Genomic DNA, 14753 nt, shown 5'->3' with positions numbered 1-14753 from the left:
ATGCCCTTCTCCCATGCCTCTGTTTAGCACTTAAGTTTTGAAATTGTTAGTCTTAAGTATGAAATTTTTGGTGCACTTTCTCAGAAATCCAGTTAATAGCAATTAACAGATATTGTTTTTCAATGCATTATTATATAGTCCTAAAATTTCTGCTATCTCTAAAAATAATGTAGTATGCATTTCTTTATTATTATTTATTATTTCTTCATTAATTAATTCCATATTCCCCCTTACATAGGAAGATTGGAAATGATAAACAGATTATCTTTGCATCCCATTTTTTGTTCAATGATTATTTCATCTAGGAGCCCTGACAAACTGCCAGAGGATTTCAGAAGTCTTAGCAATAGAATCTGGAAAGTAATTGTGGAGAAGAAACTCATATTTTGTGGCCAGGCTGAGGAGAGGAGAGGAGGGGTCCTTGATGCTCTCTGAACTTGGTTGTTTTTTTTGCAAACATGTCATTATCCAAACTAGTTATCCAACACTGGTGATGTTATCTAGTTTGGATAATGAAATGTCTGCAAGAAAACAACCAAGCTCAGAAGGCAACAAGAACCCCTAATTTCATCCTTGTGCTACTAGTATTTTCCTTTATTGGTAGCTTTAGACAGAACTTAGCAGTAAACAATCTTTATGAAAGAAGCGTAAAGAGATTTTTGAAAAAAATCCTTTAGTCCATTCTCTTAGAGCAGGAATGTCCAACCTTACTAACTTTTTAAGACTTGAGGACTTCAACTCCCAGTATTCCCCAGCCAATATGGCTGGCTGGGTAATTCTGAGAGTTGAAGTCCACATCTTAAGGTTGCCAAGATTGAGCAACCCTGTCTTAGATGTTGGAATTGTTTTAAATATGGATAGGTAGATTAAGGTGATGCGAGGCTTAGTGCACCTATTTTATTTGTTTACCTGCTAAAATGTGGATATAATTGTTATTTAACAGTTAGCTAAAAAAAATTTCATGAACAATTGAGGAGTAGGATGTTGGGAACAGGTGTCCATTCTCTGTGTTAAAAGATCTCAGCCAACTGACACCCCCCCACCCCCCAAATAACTATGGGTGATTGCAGCATTCTGCTGTTTATACAGGCTTGAAATTCTGGATATTGTCATTCCAATGAATCTGGAAATTAATCAGTGCACTTTCTCTTTGATCAAATTTCAATTTAGTTAATGTTATTCATGTCATGAAAATTAGTAAGGATCAATGTTTCATGATTTTTAACCCTATATTTTGGGCAAATATTAAAACTGAAGATTATCTTTGCATCATTTAGACCATTCGTATGTAATTCTGGATGTTGGCAATGCAATACATAATATGTATGGATTAGTCATGTATTTAAATTTGAAATAAGGGGAAAACTACTGTATCTATAGATTAATACTTAATAGAAAACAATTTCTATTTATCCCCTAGCAACTTATTTTTCAAGTACATTTATTTAAAAGTAGGTTGACAAGCTGACAGTTTAAGAAAATAAATCATGTGCTGCATCATTAAAGAACTTTACAGCTAAAGCCAGGTATAAAATGCTTAGCCTGAATAAGATTGGACTGCCTGGACCAGTCAAGCTTTAATGTCCTTTGCTTCTGGAAATAAATCTTTAATATTCAAAGGCATTACCCAAGTTAGAAAGGCTTTAGAGAGTCTGTCAATATAGTAGACATTGTGTTGTAGAGGGATGGAGACTGAGTGAACACACGTATACATGACCCTTCCTAAGAATGTACCAGAACATTCTGTTCTATATTCAGAACTTGTCATTGACTTTGTTTCTTCACCAATTATCCTACTCTTTCGTTATAAACTATCTGATCATTTATGCTTTTAGATTAGTTATTTTGCTGTGTATTTTGCATGTATTTTATGCATCAATTATATATTTGAAACACTCTTGTTTCTAACCCAAATACGCATTACGGGTAGTCCAGAACTTATGACTACAACTGAGCCCCAAATTTCTGTTGCTATGCGACATAGTTGTTAAGTGAGTTTTGTCCCATGTTATGACTTTTCTTGCCATAGTTGTTAAGTGAATCACTGCAGTTGTTAATAACAACAGATTGGTAAATGCATCTGGCTTCCCTATTGATTTTTGCTTATCAGAAAGTTGCAAAAGGTAATCACATGACAGCGGGACACTGCAACCATCAAATGCAGTCCGTTGCCAAGCGCCTGAATTTTGATCACATGACCATGGGATGCTGAACAGTTGTAAGTGTGAAAAGTGGTCATAAGTTACTTTTTTCAGTATTGTAACTTTGAATGGTCACCAAATGAATTGTTGTAAGTCAAGGACTACCTGTATTCTCATTTATTCTTGGGCCTTGGATCAGCCCATTTTTGTTTTCTGTACCTTCTTTTCTTGTTCCCATCTAACCATTCTTCTTTTATTTAGAATAAAATTTCTCAAATTGATCCTTTATTTTAACAGATCCACCATTCATTGGAGTGTAACTTCCACTTAGAGTATCCTCCACTTACAACAGGATCTATTTTTCTTTTCTCCATTAATTCATGCCAATTATCCATATTCTGCTCTTGCATTGCAATCTTCCAGATGTCCTGGTCTACTAATAGTGAACTTTAACCATTCATTATAGCGTTAGCCAAGCCTATCTCATATTTTTTAACAATATAAAATATAGACCGGTTTACCAGCATTTGCACCTAAAATACATGAAGCATTACTTACTAGTAGTAAGAAGTATTGATATATTTGGGCACAATTTGGTCAATATGCCATAAGCACAACCAAAACCTAATTTTACTGCATGCTATTTTATGTAAGCTGTGATCACTAATCCAAAGACTATTTACTGTCATCTCATTCCACTAATTAAGAAGTACTTAAAACTTGCTTATATATTCAGGATATTCAACCCAAATAAATATTTTGGGTAATTAACCTGAGTCATAGTAATACTTCTGTAATTTGTGCATATAAGGTCATTGTATTTGACCATCGATTCAGTTTCCTCAGCCGATACGTAGTAGAAGCGGCACTTCTTTCTTCTATATCTATTTTTTTCTTAAATGTTGCTATGAAGAAATGTATAGGGTTTGCACTGGCAGCGCTGCTGCCTAAAACACTAAGAATTTTTTTCTTTTTGACATTAAGAAATACCTTGATTAAAACAAAAAAAACATTTCCAAAAAACAAATGGTTTTTAGAACTAGAAGTCAGATTCTTTCCCCCCTCTGTTTTTCTTTTTTATTACACAGAATGTTAATCCTTATCCAGGATTAAGATGCTATTTTAGCACTTGTGTGTCCTAGATAAAAGATATATACCCTAGTACATTTTATACATTTTTCTATCCCTGTTATGCTTTGTTGGTACTCTTCTAGTTTAGTATAAATGCTTAATAGAGCTGTGCATAGCTTTAGAAATATTTGTAGCATGCAATATCTGATTTGAACTGCCTTTTTCAAAATATAAAAGTAACTGAATTTTTGGTGAATCTCATGAGGCTGCTTCAGAGGTTACTTTTGGTTATTTCCAATTGTACTACATGTCAGTGATTTAGTAGTTTGGAAAGAGGTACTTCATACACATCCCTGTGTGTTAAAAGTACCTCTTGGAGTACTTTATAAAGCTCTAGTATTTAACTTTTGTTGTCATCATTACATCTTCTACAGATATTCAGACAAGAAGATCTAGCAAAATCTTTGATGCATTCGGACATTTCATATAGTTTACTGATGGATCTATTGTATTAGGAGATACTATAGATTGCTTCATATTACTTATTCTTGCTTTTTAAAAAGGCAGATAAATTGACACTGAGTAAAAAAGTGATCACATGCCTACAACTAATGTAGGGTATGTAATCCCTATGCAGATTAGATCCTGGATAAAATGCTAAAAACCTGCTGTCAGATCAGTATAAAACTCTAGGTGAACCAATGTCTTATTTGGTGCAGTTCCTATGTTTTTCACCCAATATCATAGAATGAAAGGTCAAATATTGGGTTAATGCATCATGCTAGACCATAATGTGATTTGTTTGCCTTAGCATATTGTGTGACTCAATCTCCATTTTTAGTTTGTCAAACAGTGTTTATGCAAATCACAACCTTTGTAACTTGAAATCACACCAACAATGTGAAATGATAAAATAACCAAATATTATGGTGCTATCTTTTAGGTTTCTTCATCTGATCTTCATCCCATCTCTCACCCCGTATAAAATTAATGATGCGATTAGGAAACAGAGCCATATTTAACTAGTTTTCTGAACCAAAAATACATAGGTGTTAGACATTTTTGGAACAGATTTTAGATAAAAACATGCACATTGTGTATGAGCAATATTAGACTGAACATCAGGCAAAGCGATGTTAATACCACATCACCAATAAGCTTTTGAAAGCTGAAGCTATTAGTCCAAATGGCTTTTAGATTTTGTTTTCAAGAAGCATTACATCTCCTCTACTGTATAGTTAGCATGAGGAATTAAAAGATTTGATGACATATCCTTGTGATGGGTATCACAACACTCCTTTCCCCAGAACGGAGCATGCATAGTCCTTTAGGTAACTCGGGCGCTTGTGCAGGCAGCCAGATCTTCTGGGCTCCGACGGAGCTGCTGCTGGATGGGATTCCTCCACTTGGCAGGCAGTTTCTGGTGACGAAACTGTCGTCTCGGCTTCAGGTGGCTCAGGGTGCAGGACCGACGACTGTCTAGGTAGGCTTGCATAGCTGTCGGGTTCGTGTAGGGTTTCTTCGGGTGCCAGTGGTCTCTCAGCAGCAAGAACTGTCGTATATCTCATACGAACAAAGGACGCGAGTCGGCGACTCGGTTCAGCTCATTTATTGGGGTAAAAACACAAGTGGGGAAAGTGGGGAAGAAGCGCGGCTTAAAAACACTTTCTGCCGAGTGCTGCGGCCAATCGGGTCGTTTTGAATCGCCCGCGATCGGCTCAGCCAATCGCGGTCGATTCCAAACGACCAATCAGTGCCGCGCACTCAGCCAATCCGGTGGCCGTGCGCTTTAGCCAATCCGGGCTGCCGGATTTCGAGTATGCAAATGTCTGTACAGAACAAGAACGTCCAGAGGGCCATCTGTAGATGTACTCCAATGCCTCCTAAGTTGGTTGATATGGCGGCGCCAAATGTGACCAACTTGCAATTGGACCCTGTAAGACTTAGGACTGGTTACTGCCACAATCTGCCCAGGCATCCACAAGAGGTGACCCGCATAGTTCCTGGCATAGACCTGGTCACCCTCAGCAATCCTCCTAGTCTGGCTATTTGATCCTAGGGGCATGACTGGGGCATAATATGGATGGAGTCTGTCTAAAGTAGTCCTCAGGCATCTACCCATGAGAAGTTCAGCCGGAGACCTATTTGTGGTGGCACAGGGAGTCGTGTGCTGGGTTAGAAGATACTTAGTGAGCCTAGAGTGCCAATCTATAGGCCCAAACCTTTCCAGTACCTCCTTAGCAGAACTGACTGCCCTTTCAACCAGACCATTACTGGCAGGGTGAAAAGGAGCTGTAAGTGCGTGTCTGATTCCTTGGTTAGCTAGGAAAACCTCAAATTCACAGGAACTAACTGGGGGCCGTTATCAGACACAATAGTGTCAGGGAGGCCATGGGGAGCGAATATTCTCGATAGGGCCTTAGTGATAGCTTCTGAAGTTGTGGAGGTCATTAAGGTCAGTCCTACCCATTTAGAAAAAGAATCAACCATCACTAAGAATGTTCGCCCATGTAAAGGGCCAGCCAGATCAATATGCACCCGGGACCAGGGGGTCCCTGAATCTTCCCACATGCCTGGAGTGGATGCTGGTAGAGAAGGACTGGTGGCTTGGCATGGCTGACAAGCATTCACCCAGCTAGTAATTGGAGCATCCATGCCCGGCCACCATACATAACTGCGAGCTAGAGCCTTCATGCTGAAAATGCCGGGAAGTAAGCAGACTTGCAAAAAAGACAATTCCTGCTGGTGAACTTTGAAGGGCAAGAATTCGGGGGAATAAGAACTGCAAGCCACCCCCTTCCCACCCAGTCAAGGACTTGGGAGATTACCTTGTCCCTGGCAGAGTGGGCAGCAATATCAAAGGCAGTGATGGGAAGCTTGAGATTGTTGATCAGGAATACAGCATTAGTTGGAGCAGGATCCTCAACTGGAACAGGCAGGGGGCAGCGACTAAGGGCATCAGCGTGGCTGAGGCTCTTGCCTGCTCGATGAACCGGCTTATAGGAATATGCAGCCAGAAATAAAGTCCATCTGGTCATTCTTGGAGACAAAATCTGAGGAGTTTGTCTATCACCTGACAGAAGACCCAACAAAGGCTTATGATCCGTAACTAACTCGAAATGGTGTCCATACAGAAACTCATGGAATTTTTTGACTGAAGCAACTGTAGCTAAAGCCTCTTTGTCAATTTGACTGTAGTTTTGCTCAGCTGGGGATAACGGTCTGGAGAAAAAGGCAATAGGTGCCTCAGAACCATTAGGCAGTCTGTGACTTAAAACGGCTCCTATGCCAAAATGTCTGCTACTAAGACTAAAGGCAAATTTTTGTTGAATTGAATTAGAACAGCATCAGATGTAAGCAATGATTTGACTGCATTGAAAGCATAGGCTTCCTTAGGTCCCCAATGCTACGAGGATTGTTTATCCTGGAGTCTATGCAGAGGTTCTGCAATGGAAGCCTTATGGGGCAAAAACGAAGTGTAGAAGTTAAGTAGTCCTAAAAAAGCCTGGAGTTCGGTTTTGTTAGTTGGTGTGGGTGCCTCGTGAATAGCCCTTACTTTGGATTTGATTGGGTGAATACCAGAGGCGTCAATTCTGTATCCCCAAAATTCAACCTGTGGGATGGCAATAGTGCATTTCTCTTTTTTTAATTTGAGACCAAACTTTCTGAAACAATCGAGGACCCCTTTGACTCTTTGCAGCAACTGAGGCTTGTCAGGGACAGATATTAAAATATCATCGAAATAAGGAATTACGCCAGGTAATCCTTGAAGCAGTCTTTCCATTAATGATTGGAAAATTCCTAGGGCCACACTAACGCCAAATTGGAGGTGCCTACATTTAAAAGCGCCCCTGTGTGTTACAATAGTTTGGAGTTCTGCAGCTGTGTCGTCAACAGGGAACTGTTGATAGGCTTGTGACATGTCTAGTTTCATAAAAATGGTCACTGGCTCGAAAGAATGCAGCAGGTGCTGGATAACTGGGATTGGATAAGTGCTGATTTGTAAATATTTATTCAATGAGCTCTTGTAATCAGATTCTTAAACTGCCATCTTTCTTCAGGGGTGTCATTATTGGGTTTCCCATTTTGCGAAGTCCACAGGCTCTAATATGCCCTGTTTAATTAATTTGTCTTGTCCATATTCCATCTTACCAGTGTAAAATAGTGTTAGTATATACATATATCATTCACACCTAAATCACTATTGTGTATTGGACGTGCAGTTAATAGCGCTTGATGCACTAAATGTTCATGTCAGACACTCCTAGAATTATTGCCCAGAGTAGAAGCTCTTTAATCCTTAAGACAACTCCGGCAATGCCTAACAGAATTATTTCTTATTATAAGAAGTGACAAGTGTTTTATAGTCTAATTTATTTAGATTTAGTTTGTAAGATTCAGTATAAATAAATAGAATACTAATTGACTTAGCTAACTGGGCATGGCAAGATTTAACTGAGCACTTTGGAATACTTTAATGCTATTCTATTTACTTATAGTATTTTAAAGGTGCTCTCTTAGTTTCTACCATCCAGAAACCTGGTCAAACCATGACAATCAATGCATCAACAATATGTATTTTAACTGATGAAACTGATAAATTATACAATATGGGTTGTAATATTACAAAAGTATATGAAGTGATTAGAATAGCAGTTTTAAATTAAAATTGAGCTCTCAGTTATTAGGTTTTTTTTTCAATAAGGGGATTTTTAGTTATTTATATAGATACCTTGTATTGCATTCAACTTCTCATTGTGCCTTGTCAAATGCCGTTTGGATTACTAAGACATCCATTGTTCTGTTTTTAAACATTTTCACAGTAAAATGAAATGGATCATCCATTTTGAAGGAGAAGCACTTTGCCATTTTAAAATATGAACTTTGGTAGGGACTTCCTGCCAAAGTTCAATGCATACTGACCTAGATTTAACTGTATTGAGCTCACAGATGTTAAAGTGAAAAGTACAGCCTCTTGGTTGCCATTCTGATATTTGAATAGATATAAACTGTGGGGTACCCCATTGTTTTGTTTTTTTGTTTTAAATTGTACATTAATGAATTGATGGTAGGGGTAAGCAATGAGTGGCCATGTAAAAGAGCCCTGATGGCTCAGTGGTTAGATGCAGGCTAATTCTGTGCACAATCCTGATAGGGCTCAAGGATGACTCAGACTTCCAACCTTCCAGTGGTTGGTAAAATTAGGACCCAAATTGTTGGGGACAATATGCTAACATTGTAAACTGCCCATAGAATGTCGTAAAGCACTATGGGATGGTATATATGTCTAAGTACTATTGCTTTGTATGCCGATTACATACAATTATATAGGATAATTCAAAGTATATGAGATAATGAATCATCTTAAAAGACAATTCCAAACAGTAAGAATGGGTAATGACTGCAGTTCAATATAAATAAGCAAAACGTTGATTAATATTGTCATAAAACATAATTGTGGGAGGGAGAATGTTCTTCAAGGAAGATAGCTTAGCATTATAAAATGGGCTCTTGGCACTCATGCTTTTTGGAGAAGTAGGTAGGTAGGCATACAAAATAGGATTCCAGCTGTTTGTAGCAGAGATACCCAAACCTATATCTAGACAATGGATAGATCTGGAATTTTGGGAATATGCTGTGGATGCCCCCTGCCATATTGGCTTGAGTTTGCACATACATTCACAAAATGAGCTGAATAAGAGATCTTTCTTAGGACTATCTACCACCCCATAATTACCACATGGCTTTCCTCTGCCTTTTAATAGTAATATTTTCTTCAGCTCTGTTTCCTTTCAAAAGGCAGTAGAGGGTGTCATTTCCATCCTCAGCCTTTCCCTTTCCTAACAAAGTCTGTCTGCTGTTCCGAGTCATCTTTCTTTTCATTTCATTTTTCCCAGTGTGAAGTTATTTTTGCTGAGTATAGGTGGTTAACTCTTGACAACACTAAAAAAAGAGGCTTTATAAGAAATGGGACAGGGGAAAAGAGAAGATTTGCAGGCACTATGTATCACAACAAGCTACGGGGACCAATGAAAAGATGTCTGGAAAGATTTACTATTGTAGATTTTGTTAATTTGCTTTTTTGATAAGTAACTACATTTTGAATGATAATATTTCAGTCATTGGAGGAGATCAAATCTACTTAATATAGATATGTGTGTCCCATTACATTTTATTTTTAGGACATTTTCCATCACCTTGATCAACATAATCAGGAAATATTGGCATCAAATCCTTGCATTATAACAAAACTGCTTTATATACTTTATAACGTGGTGCATTTTGCCATCAGTTATGTAAATTCTCCAAATAGTCATGAAAAGAAATTCTGCCCAATTTTGGCCTTCTTTAGTTTGATTACATTAAATTAAATAGCACTTTACTAATTTTGCTTAGTATAGTAAAGTAATAACATAGCTAAAAGCTGTGTGGAAGACATATTCTGCATAAAATGTATTGGAATCAATGGCCTGTACTCATAGTACAGACTACTGATTCATAGTACAGGTCGCATAATAATATAGGTCACTTGACTTACATCTTATCTAACAACTGTTCAAAGTTATACACAACTTCCCCAGCACTGTTTATGACCTTTGGTCATGTGATTGCATTTTGGAAGCTTAGAAAATGTCTAACCTTTATGGCTGTTTGCAGTGTCCTGCAATCATGTGACCACAATTTTCAAGTTTTTTTGTGGGTTTTCTATGTTTATTTCTAGTTTCTGGCAAAAAAATGCCCTTTGGGGAAAATGGATTTGCGTAACAATCACTTAATGACTATCGCGTTCACTTAATGACCATTATTAAAATGCAGTTGTAACTTGAATCTAGACATGTGATGTCTTGACTTATGACCATAATTCCAGGCTCAATTATGGTAGTAAATCAAGGACTATTTGTAGTTTCATAAATAATTGCTTTGATTCTTAGAGCTTCAGCAGAACTTCAAACTGCATAATGTTTGTTCTGAAATTGCTGCCTTGTTTGAATGTGGTGTAATAGAACACATTCAAGCACAGGCAAGCTGGATGGGGATATGTTTTGTTCCCCCATAGCTTGAAGAAGCAGCTGAGCCTGTTTCCAAATTTTGTGTTGTCCAAACAAAGGCAGTGAAAGATGAGGGGAAGATATGAGTACCCAACCTCTTCTTCATCTAATCCTTTTATTAAATGGATCTAACTTGCAACTACATTGAAACCAAAATCATAGCAGGGAGCAAGAATTAGATCAATAACATGAGCCATGGTGACACAGTGGTTAGAATGCAGAATAGCAGGCTACTTCTGCTGACTGCCAGCAGTTTGGCAGTTCAAAACTCACTAGGCTCAGGGTTGACTCAGCCTTCCATCCTTCCCAGGTCGGTAAAATGAGGACCCAGATTGTTGGGGGTAATAGGCTGACTCTGTAAACTGTATAGAGAGGGCCGTAAAGCACTGTGAAGAAATATGTAAGTCCAAATGCTATTGCTATCCCGTCTGACAAGATTCCCATCTCAAAAGATTCCCATCAATGCTATGCTATAGACTGTTTCTATAAACCAACAGAGTAGGTAATTAAATGTTATGTTTTATTTAATTCTAATTTGTGCATAGAGCATTTGAACGTAAACCTGCATATGCTCTTTTGCTTATGTCGTATGCTTTTGTCATAACTCTGCAATCATTTTCAAGTTGTGTCTTCATGTTGTATTAGGACAGAAATAATGTATCCGCTAGCCATGGACCACTGTTGGAAGGGCCAGAGACAGTAAGTGTGCCACTTATATGTAGATGTTACTGAAGCACCACGGGCTGTTCACCTGAACTCAAGCTTTTAGTCTTCAGAAGCATGATTTTTTTTTCACCCTGTAATGTACTTTAAGAATGGGCTTGTGTGAGAATTCTTGATGCTGGCACAGTAGAATCCTGTATGCTTGAATTTAGTTTGGACATGAACAATTCTTGTTTGGTTGTGCACCGACTGATATATTTCACCATGCTAGCAGTGCAGTTCTATGTATCGGCTGCAATGCTTCTGATCTGCACAGTTATAAAATGAAAGAATTTATCTGAATGCTGCATCAGGAACAAGTGAGAAAAAGAGTGAATTGCACACATATTCTAGCCATCTATTGAGTTACTGGGAACAAAAATAACAACAACAATAACAACAACAATAATAATAGCAGCAGCAGCCAATTTTTTTATTCAGATTCTGTTGAGTTTTGTTCAAAAGCTTCTTGAAAAGATTATAATCTTTCATCAGTATTTTTGTTGGTGGTTTAACATCTGTGGACTGTTAAAATAAATTATTACACAGGCCTGCTTTAATTTAGATTAGTTTGGATTATGGCCCAGTATTTTCAATCAGGATATAATTCCTGCATGCTGCTTAGATTGCTTGTACTACAGACTGCCCTACTAAATATTTTCCAGTAAGCAGCTTTTTTACCAACATCATTATATCACTTCAAGGATTTATTTTGCATTCTTTTCTTTTTCTTTTTGAATAAGGGTTTTGTCTCTATCCACCCTATCCATCTGGGCAGATATAGTTCAATTGAATATATAGAGACTCAGTAACTAAGTTCTGATGATATTCTTAAGCAGAATTAATAATATGTGAGTATAAGGTAGATTTTTTTCATTTAAAATAGATGGTATGTGTGTGTAAATGCTCCGATTAATAGCTGTAAGCATGGCATTTGCATTTCTAGTTTGTGGAATTTTTATTGTGTCTCTGTTGTTAAATGTATATTTAAGTAATGACTGGTTTAGTTATTTTGTAGATAGTTATTCACACTGATAGAATGGTGGTATGAAAACATGCTAACATATAGAAATAAATCTAAAATATTGGATAAATACTATCTGAATGTTATATTGAAACATGTTAAAATTAGAGTTTTTCATAATAATATATATAAGGTTTAGATTTTATCTATTTTTCTAATACTGTGTATAGCTCCCACAAGTAGCTGCACAAGAGATAATCCATTTTAATTTGCTAATTTGGATTAGAAATAAATCATAGTATCTTGCACACGAGCAGTCAAACTAGGTTTTGGGTATTTGACAGAATTGGATGATACCGATTCCCTGGGTCATGAGATATTATATGTGCAATTCAAATACAGATTCACACTTTAACTTTTCTAATGATTAATCATTAATCATATTTCAATTTGATTTTTCAGCTTGTATAATATAATACTAAGTTACTTTTAGTTCTTTGTTCTGTGCATTTTTATGAGAATCCTGTTTATAAAGACACACAATGTTTTATTTGGTTAGTTTGTTCTTTAACAACACAAAAACACATTTGACTTTTCATTTCATGCATCATAAATATTTAATAGAAGTCTATAATAAGATCTGGTTTAATTATAGTCAATATAAAGTAGTGAAATAAAATTATAATACATTTCTGATTAGTTTGAAAAATATTTTACTCGTGTTCTTAAAGACTTATTTGGTTTTATTTATTTGGCTCTATTCAAACTATTATTGTCAGGAGTGTCTGAACATTTTTGTATTTCTTGACAAAGCAAGTATCCCTATAATGACTGTTACAGAATTGTCATTTGCATTACAATCAAATTATATTGAGTCTATACTACATATTTCAGAATATATAATGGAAAATGGTATTACTTTTCACATTATCAGTTGATTTCTCATTGGTAAATAGCAGGAATAATTCAATATATTTATATTTAAAAGCATTTATAGTATTAATATTTGCTTTAGTGTATTTGAATTATAAAAATTGCATTAATGAACAACTGGCTGTTTTTTACAATGAATGCTTGAAATAATTTTTCATGATATTATATATCATAAATATATCTCTAGTTTTCCTTTTTAGAAGCCATATTATGTTCATCTATTTTCATTTATCCCATTTTACTAAACTATCTATTTTCCATTTAATTTACTCATAAATAATTGACATGACTTTATAGATACATTCATGATCTACATTGCTAGCATACGATATTAAAATAAGGTATAATATTTCTGATTTGGGATGGCAAGGGGGAGAGAAGAATAGCTTTTTTAAAAAAAACTGTCTGGTGAGTGGTCAAATTGTCGTGGCACCATATAATTATTCTTGTGATAAGAAATGTTGATCTTCTTAAATCTTTTCTTAGATAAGACAGAGCTTTTGTTTCTTTTTCTAAAATAAAATTTCTAAATTTAATCAACTGATTAAATTTAAATGTTTGAATGTGGACTTGAGGCCCATCACATTTGGAAGTGATAGAAGTATAAATGATTGATTGATTTTTAATATACAGAAACCTTTGGTGTTTGATTGAAGGGGTGTGTGTAAGCATTTCACTCTACTGTATTAATTTAGATGTAAATTTAACTAAATGGATATGTGAATACCATAACCCAAAGATCAGCTTAACTTCACATAATACATTAACAATGCCTGCTACCTTGAGATCAGTCTTATTTTAATTCTCCCAAACTTTTCTAATCCTTCATCAGTATGATTCAACTACATAATTAGGGTGACTGCAAGTTTATTTTTAATTCCATGCCACCCTCAAAATTTTTTTTTAAAAATCATAGTATACAATTTCTGATCAAGCCCAGTTTTGACCATTTTGACTAACAGGACTCCAAGATCTGTGGTAGGAAGGTCTTTCACATTATCTAGTGCATGGAAATTCCAGGGTTTGAACTAAGGCACCTTCTGCATGCAATTTCCTTGAATTATAACCAGTAGTGCCTAGAGCGGAGTTATTTTTTTTTTCATAAGCACGTGGGATTTGAATTTGGATCTCCTCATTCCTAGTCGTAACAATTGACCTCACTAATTATTTGAATATTAAATGTATGGTATGACAAAGCTCAAATATTTAAATATATTCTATTTGATTATAATGAGCTAAAGTAGCATACTGCATAAACCTATGCTGAGAATGTGATCCAACACAATTTCACAAAGGAAAAGCTACTCTTTGTAACTGTATAGATAAACTTGTTCCTAAAAATCAATATCAGATATTTAGACTGTTTATCTTTCTTTATAACTAGGTTATGTGGGTATGCAACTTATGCCGGAAGCAGCAAGAGATCCTAACTAAATCTGGAGCATGGTTTTTTGGGAGTGGTCCACAACAGCCATCCAGTCATGATGGAACACTGAGTGACACAGCTACTGGTGCTGGTTCAGAATCTCCTAGAGAAAAGAAAGCCAGGCTTCAGGAACGGTCACGATCTCAAATACCCCTAAGCACATCAGCCACAACTGCACAAGAAATATCCTCTGGTGTGCAAGCAAACAGAAGGAAAGCCCCAGAAGTGTCACAACAAACTATGGGCCTGGAACAGAAACAAACTGCTTCAAGATCTCGAAGTGAACCCCCAAGAGAGAGGTAATATTGATGCTAATGGATTCTTCCTGAATAATTATGGGAAAACCCACAACTATAAGATTAGGCAGTGTGGAGAGTTTATTGCAAATGAAGAAAGTTATCTGTCCTTTATCATAGAAGCCGATTGTCAATGAATGAATGTTGATTGAATAGAAGTTGATTGACAAT

General features: G+C 36.3%; 1 protein-coding gene across 43 annotated transcripts in view; it reads left to right on the top strand.

Moving 5' to 3' along the window:
* The window catches only part of RIMS1 (regulating synaptic membrane exocytosis 1), a 259181-nt gene that overhangs the window by 117160 nt on the left and 127268 nt on the right, over positions 1–14753 (top strand). For 40 of the 43 annotated variants that reach the window (XM_087915329.1, XM_087915343.1, XM_087915448.1 and 37 more), the window contains one exon: positions 14245–14585. In XM_087915329.1, the coding sequence (XP_087771455.1) occupies positions 14245–14585 (341 nt within the window). Of the gene's footprint in view, positions 1–10906; positions 10961–11645; positions 11815–14244; positions 14586–14753 lie in introns of those variants that run through there. The other 3 variants (XM_087915522.1, XM_087915459.1, XM_087915457.1) reach the window with 3 other exon arrangements.

Source organism: Pseudonaja textilis, chromosome 1 (genome assembly GCF_049901715.1).
Source record: "Pseudonaja textilis isolate UNSWEBS1 chromosome 1, rPseTex1.2, whole genome shotgun sequence".
Lineage (NCBI taxonomy): Eukaryota > Metazoa > Chordata > Lepidosauria > Squamata > Elapidae > Pseudonaja > Pseudonaja textilis.
Note: the sequence above shows the minus strand (reverse complement) of the source record. Positions and strands in the feature narration are given on the sequence as shown.